Source organism: Toxotes jaculatrix, chromosome 17 (genome assembly GCF_017976425.1).
Source record: "Toxotes jaculatrix isolate fToxJac2 chromosome 17, fToxJac2.pri, whole genome shotgun sequence".
In the NCBI taxonomy this organism is placed as follows: Eukaryota; Metazoa; Chordata; class Actinopteri; family Toxotidae; genus Toxotes; species Toxotes jaculatrix.
In genome coordinates this window covers 2,507,276-2,523,267 of record NC_054410.1, presented here as the reverse complement: position 1 = coordinate 2,523,267, position 15,992 = coordinate 2,507,276, and the positions used below count along the sequence as shown (strand labels likewise).

At 39.0% G+C, this 15,992-nt stretch overlaps 3 protein-coding genes and 1 long non-coding RNA gene across 5 annotated transcripts; 1 reads left to right on the top strand and 3 right to left on the bottom strand.

Moving 5' to 3' along the window:
• Nucleotides 1-361: 361 nt before the first annotated feature.
• LOC121197587 (phospholipase B1, membrane-associated-like) lies at nt 362-5,193 on the bottom strand. The gene is made up of 11 exons (XM_041061265.1): nt 5,142-5,193; nt 4,271-4,391; nt 4,043-4,094; nt 3,876-3,956; nt 3,243-3,308; nt 2,350-2,441; nt 1,820-1,901; nt 1,453-1,554; nt 1,251-1,346; nt 755-826; nt 362-670 (listed from the first exon to the last, which is right to left on the bottom strand). Exons 1-11 carry the CDS (start codon nt 5,191-5,193, stop codon nt 554-556), a joined length of 933 nt encoding a protein of 310 aa, XP_040917199.1. The 3' UTR covers nt 362-553.
• A 242-nt stretch (nt 5,194-5,435) lies between these two features.
• Nucleotides 5,436-6,539, bottom strand: LOC121197427. Its single transcript, XR_005896245.1, has 3 exons — nt 6,523-6,539; nt 5,874-5,964; nt 5,436-5,494 (listed from the first exon to the last, which is right to left on the bottom strand). It is a non-coding gene; the product is annotated as an uncharacterized LOC121197427 (long non-coding RNA).
• A 1,011-nt stretch (nt 6,540-7,550) lies between these two features.
• LOC121197426 (dr1-associated corepressor) lies at nt 7,551-10,725 on the top strand. Of its 2 annotated transcripts, none has more exons than XM_041061035.1 (6): nt 7,551-7,666; nt 8,415-8,487; nt 8,804-8,897; nt 9,229-9,326; nt 9,471-9,570; nt 9,902-10,725. In XM_041061035.1, the coding sequence occupies exons 1-6, from the start codon at nt 7,625-7,627 to the stop codon at nt 9,930-9,932; spliced, it is 438 nt and encodes a 145-aa protein (XP_040916969.1). In that variant the 5' UTR covers nt 7,551-7,624; the 3' UTR covers nt 9,933-10,725. The 2 variants fall into 2 exon arrangements, with proteins under 2 accessions (XP_040916969.1, XP_040916968.1); XM_041061034.1 differs by having other exon boundaries at nt 9,229-9,345.
• A 72-nt stretch (nt 10,726-10,797) lies between these two features.
• On the bottom strand, nt 10,798-15,745 carry LOC121197422 (activator of 90 kDa heat shock protein ATPase homolog 1-like). The gene is made up of 9 exons (XM_041061029.1): nt 15,370-15,745; nt 13,910-14,100; nt 13,565-13,647; nt 13,363-13,480; nt 13,008-13,099; nt 12,740-12,868; nt 12,414-12,515; nt 12,229-12,280; nt 10,798-11,852 (listed from the first exon to the last, which is right to left on the bottom strand). The coding sequence occupies exons 1-9, from the start codon at nt 15,447-15,449 to the stop codon at nt 11,680-11,682; spliced, it is 1,020 nt and encodes a 339-aa protein (XP_040916963.1). The 5' UTR covers nt 15,450-15,745; the 3' UTR covers nt 10,798-11,679.
• Nucleotides 15,746-15,992: the final 247 nt, after the last annotated feature.

The following is a 15,992-nucleotide window of genomic DNA, read 5'->3' as shown; positions in this document are numbered from 1 at the left end:
AATACGTGTTCCAGCATTGTACATACAGACATTTGACAATACTGATTAATATCAACATGTTCTGCACAATTTGTGTACACTCAGTTGAAAACTAATTCAGCGTAATGCAACTGTCTTTCTGGGAGAGAACTTTCAAATTTGGTCAAGAGCAGCAGCTGTGTACCGGTTCCATTGTTCTGTAAACATTGATATTTATAAGTAACAAGTTTCAAGAATAAAAGTTTTTAGTTTGATAGCAGGGAATACATGTATGTATTGACACATCTATCTTGCTCTGGAGTCATGGATTGAAACTTCTTTAAGTTTTGTGTCAGCAAATGTCAGAACAAGAGGATTAAATGTATCTGATCACAGAATGTACTCATTAAAAAAAATCTGTCATCCAATGATTTGTGATGAGAATTATAAATATGTTAATATTAAGTTTTGTTTTATAATAATTCCAAATTAAACACCAAAGAAATACCTCTAGAAGTCCCTGTGTTTTCCTGTGTTTTAGGATTGGTGTCTCTTGTGGGAATCAGATCTTCAGCCTGGGCAGTGTTGTATCAAATTACAGAAAATCAAACAGGATGAACATAGAAAGCAGAGACATCAGCATCACGGAGAAATGTATCAGTGCCGGTGCTGACGATCCAACTTGCGGTTTGGTGTAGATGTAAGGATGCTCCTGCAGAAGAGTAAGAAAAAATTAGCTCAAAACAACTCGTTTCATGAAGAGACATCACATGAAAACATCTTCAGAGTGTTGTACCTTTGGAGGGCAGATGAGTTTTATCGGCTCGGCCAATGTCTTTATCATCTCTTTTTCTCCTTCGGGCTGGAACTAAGGAAACATTTTTTTCAATTAATTTATAGGGTCTGAACCATAACTATGTTGAGAAAAGAGCTTGTGTTGTGTTTACAGAGTCCCAAAATGATCAGAATAATCACACAGCTATTACAGACTTGCCTGTAACCTTACCTTTGTATTCTATCAGACAGCTCTAGATGGATTACACAGTAAATGTGATCTATTTAAAACCAAATTAATTCACTTCTATTAAAAGTGTTGATACAAATGTCATGTGTTAGTCTGAGAAACCTGCTGTGATCTCATCATCATGTATTTCAAGTGACCTCACATGGAGTTCAATGGCCTTTAAAGGCAAATCCTCTGACCTTATCTAAACCAAACTTCTACCTAACTCCAACTATGTTTAACAGTCACATAAACATAATCATTTCAACTTAAAAACGTAAAACTTTACCATGTTGTTCCACAGTCCCTTTGCCAGCTCCTCATGTCCCTTAACGGTAAAGTGGAAACAATCTGCCGTGAAGAAGCTCAGATCGAGTGTCCCATCCTGAGGTTAGGACAGAGAATGTTAGACAAGAAATTATTAGTAAATAAAGACAACCGAAAAACTTTAAATTTAAAAGAATTAACGTGTGTGTGTGTGTGTGACTTACAGGAAGTCTTGGTGGTCCTGCGTTCTCTAAATAAGGTTGCAGAACAGCAGCAAAGTCCTCTTTGAAGAACCGATCACTGTGCAGAAGCTTCTTCAGTCTTCTCTATAAACACAGGAAGTTTAATAAATGTTTAAAAAGCAACAAGTCGACATTACGGCAGTGTGAAATACTGTGCTATGTATCTTATGGGTTAACAATAATAATAATGGATAAGTTCACGACTCGTCCACTCCAGTCTTCTGCGTTTAGAAAATGTGATGCTATTGTGTCGATCACAGGCCGAAACACGAACTGATAAAGCATAATTTAAGATCTACCACTGTAACACCAGTAACACCAGTAACACCACACACAAACAAACACACACCTGGAATTCAAAGTTAATCTCAACCAGCTCCTTCAGTTCGGGGGAGTTTTCTTCAGGTTGAACCAGACAAGAGCAGAAACTCCTGTGAGCAGATTATCAGATTATCATTTCATCAGGTTAACACGTAATCAGATTATCAGGTGAGTTATGACTGGTAATCTCTGTAGATTTGGAGGCAGATGTAAGGCAGGTGGAACACGAATCCCCTGGTTTAGTTACTATAGTACTGACGATATACAACAGGGTGTATATGATCAAACACTACAGTATACTTCCAGTATTATGATTGAAAAAACTTTCTCTTTGAAGAGTTAATATGAACAAATCAAGACAAATAAATACGCGTTTAACTCAACCGTCCATGATATTTATAGAAAAATTAAATATTCTCAGGTAAAATAATAGTTTGCTATAAATCTAAACTGAATTTTTATATTTTATTGACAAAGTTTTGATCACCTCTTTGTCTAATCAGACTTTATGGCTCAATTTTTACAACCAATACAAAAGAAGAAATAGTTTTAGGTAACTTTTGAAGCTGACAGCCCAGAGTTGGTTTCTGAACTTCTCTGAGAGGCTTCATGGGAAGAATCTGCACCACGTTCACGATGGTCCTGGGGATCTGAAACCAGAAGGCCGCGTTCATTAACTCAAATCAAATTTCTGACGTGAGTGCGTCTTTAAACGTCTGCACATCCAGCACCACGCGCTGGAGCTTCAGTATGTGAGACGCACACAAAGACATGGCAAATACAAGGCTACACAATGCTTTCACAAGTTAGGTAACACAGCTCACAGTCAGTAATCGCTGTTCCACAGGAGCTCACAGTATGTGTGTGTTTTATCTGTGAAACTGGCTGAATGAATATTTTTATAGTGTAAGAAGAAGAGAATTTTATTTTTATATTTTTAGCCACTTTAGCACCGAAGGTCCAGACTGAAATATCTTAACAAACACTGGAGCACTGTCATGAAATATGGCGAGGGTTTACTTTAGCCTTGCAGGTGTACTTCTGAGTGGAGATATCAGGAATTTCTGAGATATCTCCCACTTCATGAACTTAGTGACCACAGGAGTGTAAACAAACTGTTGGCAAAATGGCTGCAAAGCTTCCAATACTGGCAGTTACATCTAAATAAAATCCAATATTAACACTAACATGACTGATTCATCTAATTTAGAAGAAAAAAATTTGTTCAAATCTGGTTTCAGTTGTTGATTTAAATGCTGCGGCTACGCAGCGACCGGTGACCGTCACCATCCTGGAACAGCTTGTGTAAATTTCCTCACAGCTTCTCTGCGAGGGAATGAATTTCTGGCTGCTCTTCCCAGGTATGATCGGGACTACAGCCTCATGAAGCCTCTAACTGGCTGTGGACATTCAGGCTTATTTCTCAGCTTGTTCTGAGTTTTGAATCTTACCTCGTTCATCATCATGTCCAGAGCTTCGGTCATGTGATCGATGAAGCTGTCAGGGGAGAACAAAGTCTGTGGGGAGTTTGAGCAGAAGAAGATCAGATGCAGCAACTTTTCTCAAGTGTTTTATTCCTGTCATTATTTTTTTTTTTAAATATTTTAACAATTAATCTAAATGTTCAGTATTGAATTAATTTAATTTTTTTTCATTTATAGGTCTGCCACAGGATAGTTAAAGGGGAATAGCCTGTAAGAGAGGAGTTCATGTAATCATAATAATAATAATCACATAATTTTCCATAATAAGAATAAAACTGTAGAGAGAAAACATTTTTCAAACAAATTTAAAGATGAACTTAATACCAAGCTGAAAAGTGTTTCTCTGCCTTCTCTGGTTTAAAGTTTCACCTCTGACCACACCCGGGGGACCTGATGGGTGTGGGTGGGTGTGGACAGAGGTGAACTGTGTTACACCTGTAAACACACCCTCACGTCACTGAGGCAAAGTGAGATGCTGGATGTTGACAAAAAACAAGCTTTTCAGGTGATTTTAAGTTTATCTTTAAAGATTTTGGATTTACGACAAAAACAAACAAACAAATAAATAAATGAAAGCTGAATACACCATACGCTCCTTACCTTGTTTTTACAGTAATCGCAGATGTCGTTCATGCCGATCAGCATCGTCACCACCTTCCAGTCCTCTCTGAAGTTCAGACCCTGCAGAAGAGAGTCTGGGTCACACGCAGAGGAAAATGAACACGAGTAATCGTCTGATCAAAAACAAGTGGAACCCTGAGACTTACTGGATAAGACTTGAACGTATCTATCATGTGTCTTATCTGATCTGAGACGTTCCTGTGGGAGAACACACATAGTGCCGAGTCACCAGTTACATTAACATCAAGAACACACACACATTTTCCTCCCAGCTCATTTCTGATGTCTTGATATTTAACACAATCACAGCTGAGTTTCCAAAACAGCGAGGGACACTGAGGGCTGAACAGACAGTGAGTCCATCACAGTCTTACAGCGTGTTGTGTCCGGTGACAGCGAAGTTGAAGCCGGTCTCATTGATGGTTGTAGGCTGACCGTGGAACGTCACCCTTGGAGATGGACCCAGCAGTTTGGGATTGAAGAGTTTAAAAATATCTGGAAATGGAGACGAGTCAACAGATTCGTTCTCACATAAAACAGAAGAAAAGCAGAAAGGAGCCTGTGATTCTGCCGGGAAATAGAACTAGTATTTGCTAAAACCTGAACAGAAAAAAAAAAATCAGTTTTATAACAACCTAGACTGTTATTGCACAAACAACCCAAACCATCCTGGGATAAAGGGAGGCTATAACTTCAGCTTTCCCCTCAAACCTAAAGAAGAAAGAAGAAACTCTTTTTTCTATTCATTAGCTTGTTAGATGACTAGTTTAGAAGCTAACTTGCTAACCTTGAGAGCTGTGGTCTTATGGCTTCAGACATTGAAATTTAATGCAGATTATTATTGATTATTTCTAATTTGATGATACTATATGTTAAAGTATAAATGAACTTACTTGCCAATGTGATGACATTTTGATAAGTCCCATAACCTCCGATGCTACAGAGAAAGAAAGAAAGAAAGAGAAGCTCGCAACAAATATATTCAGGACAATAAAAACATGAATCCTAATAAAAACCTCTTTATATAAAAATTCACAGAGTTCATAATGTGACTGGTCAGATAAGATAAAGTTAAACAGATTTAATGGACTTGACTTGTTGGAAAACAAACAGCTATGGGTTAGTATAAAAACCCGTGACAGTGATATTCATGTGAGGGTTGGAGATCTTAATTATCTGCACAGGTTTAAAAAAAGATAATAATAAAGATGATCTGAGATGGAGCATGGAACTGTGCTGATTTACCTCCACGACACTTGGCGAAATTCAAAAGGTATCGAGAAAATTGTGGAACCATTGGCACCAATAGCTGTCTGCAATAAAAACACATACAGACAATAATATTCATCGAAAGAAATACTGGTACAATTTAATGTTTTTCAGCGATAAAAATAATAATGTGTTTTCTGTGTGTTTAATTAACAAAAATTACAATACTTTGACTTACATGCCTTTGCAAAAAGGACATTTTAAAATAACTAGTACTAGTATCACTGCCAAGAAAATCATCAAATACCCAAATTTGATAACGTCACTCACAGTTAAAGAGTCTCCCAGTGCAGCGATGACTTTGACGTCCGCGGCTTTGACATATTCAACTGCAACAGGAGAAAAACCAGGAGAAATAATCAGAAAAAACTCAGACAACAATAAACATCACTGAATAAATGATAAAAATGAAGCAAAGTGCTGGTTATTCTCCCGTGTAATATTAAAAGCACAATCAGCCATCATTGTCTCTGTGAGGGAAAAAAACAATATTTTTTATTTCTACCTGAACTTCAGAGATGTCAATGCAACATTCAAACATTAAACATTATGATCAAGGATTTAAAAAGACAGCTATAAAGCAAAGGAGTCATTTTCTTATCATACACAAACCATTTCAGTGCAGGTGTATCGCTCTCTTCATACTCTAACTCTAAAGGACCAAAACCTTCCAGATATTTCCACAGATGTTGGTGAAGCGATACTCACCCGAGGTCGGGACGGTTGGAGACGGACTCATATCAGGGCAGTGAAGCAGAGGATGCAGACGACGCTGAAGAAAATCTGTTCCAAACACATCCTGCAGGATAAACCACACAGACGCATCCACACTGTTCATGTGGCATGAAGAGTGTTGAGTGACGTCCTACCTTTATTACACTAATCAGCAAACTGTGCACACTTGTTGGTATGAAACCTCTTTATTTGACCTTTGAATTAATTAATTTACAAGACGTCTTATCAAACTATTAAATTAATAAACACATTAATGACTGTTTAAAAGTCGAATTACCTGAATCCTCCACAGACTGATGTCTGAGGCTGAGGTGAGTGAACTCTGACATTTTATGGAAATCAAAAATCTGCTTTTTTTGCTGATAGTTTTGCGTTGTGAAACTTTTCAGGACATTGCAGATGTTTATGTAACACATTCAGACTGACTGATAGCGACTGTAACAGGAAAACAGTGGCTTTGTACCCACAGCTCACTGACGACAGATAAACCACATGGATCCACTGTGAGAGTATATAAGACAGGCGCTAGGAATCAAGATGCAGACTAGAAAGAAACAGCTGATTTTATCATTGTTGTCTCATCAATCTGTACAGTGTTTAATGTCTTAGACAGAGACAGTACCTGGTCGAAATTATCTTCTTCTCCACTTAATGTGTGTCCTGCAAGAGAGAGGAAAAGACTGGTTTCAATCCAAACTCACTTCATGTGCCGTGAAACGTCGAATTCAAGAGGTGCAGTGGGTAGAGTGAGTTTCACAGTAAACACAGACAGGACAGAAAATACAGGGACAGCATCATACGTGTTTTATCACCTACCGTTAACATTACATGCGGTAAATATACAGAGTGTAAACAGCACGCAGTGGAACATGTTTCCGTCTTTCTTCCAATAAGAAAAAGAGAAATAATAATACAGAGTTTTGTCCCTTTGCTGGTTTGAATCTTTATTAGAGTTGTATAACCTTTGCAATGAATACTGATGAGCCTTATCTTTGACCTTTGTAGCTATTAGTACACCCACAGCGTTCCAGACTATCTACAGTGTAATATACTGTAGATAATCAATTGGTAATTGTGAGAACGTCAAGTCCAAATTAAAATGTCTGTGCTGTCTGCATGGTCCTCAGATCCTCCAGAGACCAGCAGATTGTCTGACAACACTTTGTTCTAAATCCTCATATTTAATATTTATAAGCACTATATAAAGAATAAAGAGTTTATAACATACTATGACATGTATTATGTTTATAATCTTTTATAATGTGACACTGTGATATAAATAATTTGTTACAACTACATGGATGTAACTGTAAGCAACATGGATGATGAGAAGAGACAAGTCATGTAAACAGTATGAACAACTTTTAACCACATTTCAATCAGCTGATGAGGACTGTGCAAAACCTGCTTTAAAAAAACTGGAATTAAGTTTTTTTTTTGGGTCAAATATCAAAAACCATACTGTTTTTTTTCACAACTAGTGCCACTTTTAATTGTGATTATTCAAATTATTTTTTTTTACTATATATTTCTGTTGATTATCAAAGTGCGGGGGTCATGACGTCGTTATTCGGGTCACGGGGGTTGACCTCAGGTGTGTCTCTTTTTTTTCTCCATCAGTTTCTCAGGTGTCTTCCTGTCGAAGGTAAACAAATGGACTCTGCAGCGGTTTGCGGTAAAAACATGAAAAATGTGATCGAGCCGCGCAGATTAAAGCGAGTAAAATGCCTGGACAGAAGAGGAGATATAATGTACGGTTCCCTCCTGTGAGTAGAAACCTTACTTTGCCAAAACCAAAGCTGTTAAAAAGCCACACCAAGGGCTACAATGCTAACAGCTAACTCCGCTAAATTTAGCATGGAGGGTAGTGGCACCTGCTGCTTTCAGGGGCTGTCGGAAATCTGAGATATCTTCGTCCTGACAAAGTAGTAAACACATGCGTCTGTTAACAGTGCTGTAGTTTTAGATTCAGCCAGGTTAGCTCACAGTAACTTTTGAGGGAGATCATCAGTCCCAACCAGACCTGTTGTGCATTACTGAGTGAAGCTTTACTGATGCTACACAGGTGATATTTTTACCTCATGATCCTGGGTTGAAACCGTAGGGCTTTGAAAACCTTGTGCGATCCGCCAGTACACCGGGAAGATGACAAGTTGAAGTTAGGGACCATCTCTAAAGTGCATACAGCGTGGCCAACAGGAGTGATCAGATTTTTCCCCTTATAACTCTCATGTTGTTTTCATGCACATCTCGGAGTCCACCCATTGCATCCACATTCCGTCTTTTTTGATTAACACATTGCACTATTGACTAATAAGGTGTCACAACTTTTTTTTCCCTTCTCAATACCTGTTGCTTGTCTAATTGAGTCATCGTTTCAGCTCAGCTAAAAGTCCCACTTGTTGAATCCACGACCCGAGAACTAGGGGGAACAGGACTTTACGAGGAGCACCTGAACGCATCAGTTTGTCCTGGCTGTCGCCTCTGTGGTGAAATCTTTGTTTCTGCTCCCAGAGTCGCATCAAGAAGATCATGCAGAAAGACACAGAGGTGGGGAGGATTGCGATGGCGGTTCCTGTGATCATCTGTATCCTTTTAAACCCGAAGATGTGCAGGATTAGCTGGAGACCTGACCAGGGCTGAGCCCGGCAGAACTTATGTTTTTTTTTCCCAGGTAGCAAAAGCCACCACCTCCTTTAATACACTGCTAAACGAAGCAACAAACAAACTAACAAAAAACAATCCTGCAACAACAAATAAATGAACATCAACTGTCATATAGATGGATGCCAGGGGACTGTATGTTCATTAAAGGCCAGAATGTTGTCTGACAGCAGACGTGTAGAGATGTGCAGGGAAGTGTTGGGATGTGAAACAGTGAAGTCCTGAACCGCAGAGATCAGCTCGGGCGTTGGAGATGTTCCTGAAGTCTCTGTTGACCAAAACCTGTCTGATAACTCAGTCAAAGCTCAACACTGTCATGTCTGTAGCTCACATGTAAGTAAGCCTTGGTGCTCCACCTCCACAGAGGTATGGCAGTTATTTGTCCTCATTAGATGAAGTTACTCTGAAGAAGTAACCAGCTTTGTCTTAATTTGCACAGTAGATTTTATTTTTTACACAGTTCTTCTTTTGTAGCTGTAGAATATTAGGTCTGCATACTGGCAATTTTGACTAAACTTATTTTTTTAAGTGTGACATTCCTGAAACACTTTTAGTCTGTCGTCAGAATTAAGAATATTTTTAAGAATATAAAAACTTAAGTTGTGTGTGTGTTAAAAGAAGATGTTGGTGAAGTGGAAAATTAATTCATTGTGTTATTATTTAGGAAGCAGTGCATAGAGTCAGAGAAGCTCTTCCACTTCTTGAAAGACCTGGCAGAGCGAGCGACATCTACGGCAGCCCAGAAGGACAACAGAGGCATGAGTATGTGGCCATTGTACAGGTAGAGAACTGGACCACTCACTATCAGTTGTCACTCATGTTCATTTTCGTTATCGATTAATCTGCAGCTTTTTTCCTCAGTGGTCATTAATCTTTAATCTGTCCTTTTCACATTGTTCTTTCCAGAACCAAACGGCCTGAGGTTCCTGTTAAAAAACCCTCTGATGTGGGTGAAACGGTTCCGCGAAGGAGCCTCGACTCACTCGACAACGACTCGAGCTCCAGTGTACGTAACGCTGTAACCCACACTCATCGTTCTCAAACTTATTTCACTTGTCTGTGTTTTTTAGTAGCCGTGATTACAGCAGGTTACATATAAAAAGGTTAGATGTTCTTGCTCAGTGGCTCTCAAACAGCATGAGGCACTGTTACAGTAGTGACCCCATGAGGCTGAAATGTTCATTACACTCCAGGTGGGGTAAGAAATAACCTCAGTCTATTAACCTCACAAGATATTTTCAGGCAGGATTTACCTTCTTGCTTCTGTTTCCATTGTTATTATTACTGTTCATTTACCTTTTTCCCAGTTAGTGACTCAGGTCCTCTCGCTCTTCCAGGAGTCGGAGCTCTACATCTGCTTATGACTGAGTGTAACACCAGCGGAAACTGCTGTCAACTTCCAGTCGTCTCTTCGTGCCATTCTGGTTTAAGCTTCACTGGCTCTGTTCGCCATCTTAGTCAGAAAGAAGTAATATTCGTTATCACAAGATAATAGCTGACACAAATCAACACAAACGTTTTTGGGTGGAAACATTTTGGTTATGTGGTTTGTCAGACCTTTGCTAAAACACAGTTTTTGAATATATTTGTTTTTGTTTTCTTTAAAAAAAAAAAGTGACCTTCTTGTTTGTAGCAGACGTGTTTTAGGGCGACATGAAGAACTTGAACTGTGTGTGTAAGTTTGCACTGAATAATTCAATGAAATTGTGAAATTTTAAGTTCTAAATGTTATGTTGATCGGGAAATTTTTGTTTGTGTCGCACATTTAAGAGCTTTTTGTTTTGTGGCTGAACTGATGTTTGGGTTGAAAGTTACTACACAGATCACAGGATATTAAGTCTGTGTTTTTTTCATTTAGAGTTTTTCAGACCATTTTAAACACTCTGCATCTTTCTGTTTTACTGTAATCTGACCACAAGTTTGTGATATTAATGTAGTGGTGTCACTGTGAAAAGTTTTTCCAACTTATCACATTGTTTTGTTTTGTTCAGAAAATGTGACCTGCAGCCTCTTTAAAACCAAAGTGCTTGCTTTGCTGAATAGTGGCCTTTGTGGTTTCTATTTTGAGCGTTTATTTTTTAAAGCACTTATAAATTAATGTTTTAAAGGCAGAAAACATTTGCATATGAAATGTGAAAATAAAAAAATAATGTCAACTTTTCTGATTGACAAATTTAATGAGAGGAAGCTGAAAGATGTGCTCACATAAATAAAATCAAATCGAGGGCGTACATACGGGGGATTGGTTTATTCCAAGAAACTAATCTTTTTACATCGTGGAGGGATGAAATGAAGAATAAATAGATGCATTTTGTTCTAAAAGCTTTTTTTTCCTTTCACTGGAAATTTACATTTTGAAGCCAAATATAGCAAAACGTCTCTCTTTAGTTGCTATGCTAGCTAGCTACCTGCAGAAGGAATCGAAACCGTTTCCATGTTCCAACACTGACAAACATTTGCAGTAATGTTCCTGCTGAAGGTCCGAGCTGATCTGGTCACCCAGACAGACGCCGGGCTCGTAATGTCCATGAAATCAAGTCTCAAGAACACAACTGAAAGCACAACACTGCTCAGCTGTAAGACTTCACGAGTAAGGTTCGAATCCAGTGGTTGTTCCTCTGTCTCGTCTGAAATGAAACATGCATCTTGGCTGAAAGTATCTTCACTACAGTTACACTTGAAAAGAAGAAAAATAAGTAAAAAATAAACATTCATGTTCAAAGCAACTCATTTTCAAATAAAAGAAAACCAACATTTATCTTTAACTCTTTCAATAATTATATATTTATAGAAGTTGAGGCCAATTTGCATTAGTGGTTCGATGACTTCTCCTTTGCTCTATTCCAACCATTTTTCATCCAGCGTCCCAAAGGCACAGTCCATTTGCACTCCTTTCAACAACTGACCCAAATACTGAAGGGGAAAGAAATCTAGATTTAAATATGTTGAGAAATTAAAACATTTACACAGACACAGGTGACACATTGGCCTCACCTATTTCACCTCTTTCATTAACTCATGAGTTTACAATGGGACGTCTTGTGCCAGAGCTCGAAGGACAAGAAGCTTAAAAATCCAAAAACAGAAAACAAAAACAGGACTACAGTACACGTCTTCAGAAGAGTCTCGCTCCGTAGCCAAAAGTCTGTTTAATAGGTTCAAAGTAGTATTTCTTCCAGCCCTCTTTCGTCCGCTCCTCATCATTTTCCGGGACGCCCCGACACTCCATCTTCAGCTCTGTCTCGTTGCTCCGGTCCAAGAAGGTCATGGTGATCGTGGAGTAATGTTCTGTGCAGCAGAGAAACAGCCACGTTACCATCAGATGTCCGAACAGCAAAGTCAACTATAAACTTTATTAATGAAGAGCAAAGTACAGCAAATGTAAACGTTAAATAAACCACCAAAAGGATCCATTAAGACCCAGAACGTGTTTTCATTTCAGTTTAAAACAATGAAGATACATTTATGTCTGAATAACAGAGTCATATGACTCTGCTGTCAAAGACATTTAGTCCATTTCTTATTTTACTTTCTGTAAATTGCAGAATTATATTGTCTGATGGACAGAAAGAGACCAAAAAACATTTTCTGATTAATAACCAAGTATTAAAAAGCAAGATAAAAAAAAAAACCTCTTAAATATAAAAATGAGAAATCAACATACCACAGGGCCAGTTGTTATACCTCCACTTCATAACTATTTTCTCATCAGGTACCTGGTGGCAAAAGATCATATTGTTTTCATTTCAATTGAAGGCATAAAGCAGAAACTAATCGACTAAATCATCTGTGACACTACAGGGTAAATGTTATATATTTCAGGTTCAAAGGTTGAAAGTTGAGTCTCACCAGCTCTGTGAATTCACCCAAAACATTTCCATCTAACAGACGGAACCTTCCGCCCTTCTCTCCGTCCACTGTGGCTGGAGCACGTGTGAACGCCTGGACCATCTGCACATGAACGACACAAACACTTTCAGTCGGACACCTGAAATCGAACACTGACACGGCTCAGATCAAGTCTCCGTTCAGTTCATGTGACCACCACATTTTTTATGTGTAAAGCTGTGAAGCTTGTTCTTTCAGATGTGTCGTCTAAGAGGAATAAAGTGAACATTTGCTGAAAACTGAACCAGAGCAGAGTCAGACACTGAGGATTAACAGGTGAAGCTCACCTCCTGGTTGAGGAAGACCCTGTAGAGATCAGCTGGTGAAGTGAGGAACACCTCTTTCATGCTGAATTTACAGGTTGGGATCTTGACGCCCGTGTTGACTGGAGCAGCTGTGCTGCCTGAGGAGGAAATCTGTTCAAGAGACCAAGAACACAAGTGTGGTGAGGGGAGATCTGCTGAAAGAAAAACTCTACGATGTTTCTGTTCCAGGAGATTATGTAGGGCCAGGAGCTGTGTCTGATGGCTGAAGATCTTCTGAGTCAGCACAAACCTGAGTTTTATCCATCTTGGCTTTAGACTGTGATGTGGACTGCAGCTTGGCCACACCGTTGGCTGTAGGCAGGATCATTCCCTGTGTGAACTCTGCATTAAAAATAAAAGGAATTTTTAAATTTTTAAAGGAGAGATTTTAACATCTTCTGTTCTTAAGAGATTATGTTAAAATTTTTAGTTTAGAAAATATTATTTCAACATCTTCATGTTAAAATACATATTACAGATGTGTACAGTACAACCATACAAAGCTTGTAAAGGAGTTGGTAGCTGACCCTGGTTTTGAATTTAGGTGTCGATCGTCTTTGTCTCATTGAACTTAAGAAAAACTCCAGCAGCCTGGTTTCACTCACCTGTTTTTAAGAACCCCACGTAGCTTCCCAGGGCTTCACGGACTTTGTCAGATCCTTTTGTTTTCATCAGGTTGGTGAGCGGCGTGTCTGGTTCATCTTTGTTCAGAGATACAGAAATCTGGACAAAGATCACAGAAGATAAGAATCATCACACTGTTCCTGTTCCATCACTGTATATGTGGAGTTATGTGGTGAAACTCACATCAAGATCCTCCATGTTGTTTTCATCAGACAGGTTTGGAACTTCAATTGTTCCTTTATATTTGACTCCTGATTTTGACTTCCCTGGTGAAACAACATGAGCAAGTGTGTCAGCAAAGATTCAAAGTCTCTTCAAACATGTTTCCTTAATTTAAAACAGAACATGACGCAGATGTGGAGACACACTTCTAATCTGCCACGCTCCTGTACTGATGCATCAAGTCCCAGTTTAAATGCAAAATGAACTGCCCCCATCATTAACAGAGAAATGATCAATTTTATAAATATATTTTAAACCAAACTCCCCCTAAAACCAAATAAACACAAACCCCAGTCTTCTACTTACCAGTCCAAGTAGCTTTCAGGTTCCATTCATAAAAGAAAATAAGTTTCCCTTTGCGGTTGTTGATCGAGGCCTCTCCCTCCAACTTGCTGACTTCTGTCACCTCACACTTCCCCTCTTCATTCTCCACGCTCAAGCCGAGGAGCAATGATTTTAATTTGTCCGAAGACCAGTTTGTCGCGTCTCGTTCAGTCCTGAAGAGTCGAGCAGAGACCACAATGATGAGAAAGAAAATCCGAATGGGTGCCAGTACAATTCTGCACCTTTTTTCTCTTTAACATTTACAGCATATTCTGTTGAGTTGTCATGATCTTTCTCTCTCTTCATCTCATGCTTAGCTTCTAACAGACATCAGTATCTTCCAGATACATTCAGGACTGTGGGATCCCTAACTGAAATAATGTGTTCGAGATTCATCTCCTGACTGGTCAAAGACGTTTTACCCAGAATATTGACATCTAATGCATCTTTCCAGGTCACTCAGACCAAACTTTGTGAACACAGTTTGAGACAGAACTGAGCTAAAATATATTCTATAACCTTATATATATATATATATATATATATATATATATATATATATATATATATATATATATATATATCAAAACATGATTACTTTGAGCCTCCAGAAGACAATCAAAAATTAAATTTGAGACTTTAAAGGCCTCAAGGAAACTGCAATCATAACTTTTGCAATCATATAAAGTATTTTCAGGACCTGAAGCCATTTACAAACAACATCAAATTTAAGCATTAATTGCACTCATCATTTACCTGCCTCACTGTTTTTGTGATATATATTAAGTGGCTGCTGCAACACTACGCTTTCTGTTTGAGATAAATAAAGTATTCATCCTATCTCTCTGTCTACGGTCCAGGAGGAAATATGAGCTACACCCCGAATATTTACGATCCCTGTTTAGGGACTCTGTGCTCACAAGATAGAAATAACTATGAAAACACCAAAAACTGGACCCATAATGTTTCAGGGAGCTATGAACTCTGAAGATCAAAACTACGGTCACGTTGTAAGTGGGGCTCTCTCACGTGTTATGTACAGGTGCAACAACAGTGGCTGAAAACTTAATAACCATAAAATTGGATTATTCTGCATGTTACTGCACCGAAACACGTGTGTTGTAACAAAGACCGTGAGCCACGGTGTTGTTAAACCATTACTAACAGCTAACAATCTCAATACACGCATTCCAAGCTAGAGTAGCTAGCCACGGGCGAAGCTAACGATTGTAAGGTTAGCTCGGGCTAATTACTTCAAATGTGACACTTTGCTCCAATACTACTCAACATCTAACGCTCACAGCTGCCCGCGGACGAGCTCTGACCTGCGCTGAGCAACAAAATCCAAAAATAACAGCTGCAGTTGGGTAATAATACGAGCTCGGTGTGGTGTTAGCATTAGCGGGCTAACTAGCATTCAGTGTCCTTTCATCACATCTCACCAGTGCCAGTTGTTGACATTCGTCGCATCGGCTCTCTCTTCCACGATCCAGCGAGGGTCCCCTTCTCCCCACTTCGCCATTTAGCCAGATAAATGATAATAAGGGTTATAACGTGTAACGTTCAGTGCAGGGAACGGGTGTGTTTGCCGGTGACTGTCCCGGTGCACGTTGTTTCTAGAAGCCTCTAGCTGCTGCTGGCTCTCTGTAGCGGTGCTCCTGCGTTTATGCGCCGTGCACAGAAAATGCTGGAAGCGGAACTTTGTAGAAGCAGGTTAAAATGCCCCCCTTCGTCCACCGTCTTCCTTTTCTGAAGAATGGTTCCGTGTCGAGAGGAAAGACTTCTTGCAAATTCGCAAACGTTATAAAAACAACAAACTCAGAAAGAAGAGGTTTTGTGCTGTCGGTTATTTAAAAAAAACAAACAAACAATAGAAATCAACTATTTGAACATTAGTCAAAGTGTGTTTATGCTGCGGTCCACCTCCAACCAGTAATAGATTTTTCCTTATTGCATCATGTGAATTCAAACAGAAATGCATTGAATGCATACACTCAGCTGGCAGTTTATTAGGTACACCTAGCACAAACTAATACAACAGTCTGCTGTAAATCCTCCTTCATGA

What these genes read in the sequence shown, in the direction of transcription:
- LOC121197587 (XM_041061265.1), bottom strand. Translation starts at nt 5,193, where the DNA reads ATGGTTCCACAATTTTCTCGATACCTTTTGAATTTCGCCAAGTGTCGT. An exon ending in ATACGTTCAAGTCTTATCCA is followed by an intron (nt 3,957 to 4,042) that starts GTAAGTCTCAGG and finishes TCTCTTCTGCAG; the next exon opens with GGTCTGAACTTCAGAGAGGA. An exon ending in GCGATTACTGTAAAAACAAG is followed by an intron (nt 3,309 to 3,875) that starts GTAAGGAGCGTA and finishes AACTCCCCACAG; the next exon opens with ACTTTGTTCTCCCCTGACAG.
- LOC121197426 (XM_041061034.1), top strand. Translation starts at nt 7,625, where the DNA reads ATGCCTGGACAGAAGAGGAGATATAATGTACGGTTCCCTCCT. An exon ending in ATAATGTACGGTTCCCTCCT is followed by an intron (nt 7,667 to 8,414) that starts GTGAGTAGAAAC and finishes TTCTGCTCCCAG; the next exon opens with AGTCGCATCAAGAAGATCAT. An exon ending in GTCATGTCTGTAGCTCACAT is followed by an intron (nt 8,898 to 9,228) that starts GTAAGTAAGCCT and finishes GTTATTATTTAG; the next exon opens with GAAGCAGTGCATAGAGTCAG.
- LOC121197422 (XM_041061029.1), bottom strand. Translation starts at nt 15,449, where the DNA reads ATGGCGAAGTGGGGAGAAGGGGACCCTCGCTGGATCGTGGAAGAGAGA. An exon ending in ACAACATGGAGGATCTTGAT is followed by an intron (nt 13,481 to 13,564) that starts GTGAGTTTCACC and finishes ATCTTTGTCCAG; the next exon opens with ATTTCTGTATCTCTGAACAA. An exon ending in CGTGGGGTTCTTAAAAACAG is followed by an intron (nt 13,100 to 13,362) that starts GTGAGTGAAACC and finishes TTTTTAATGCAG; the next exon opens with AGTTCACACAGGGAATGATC.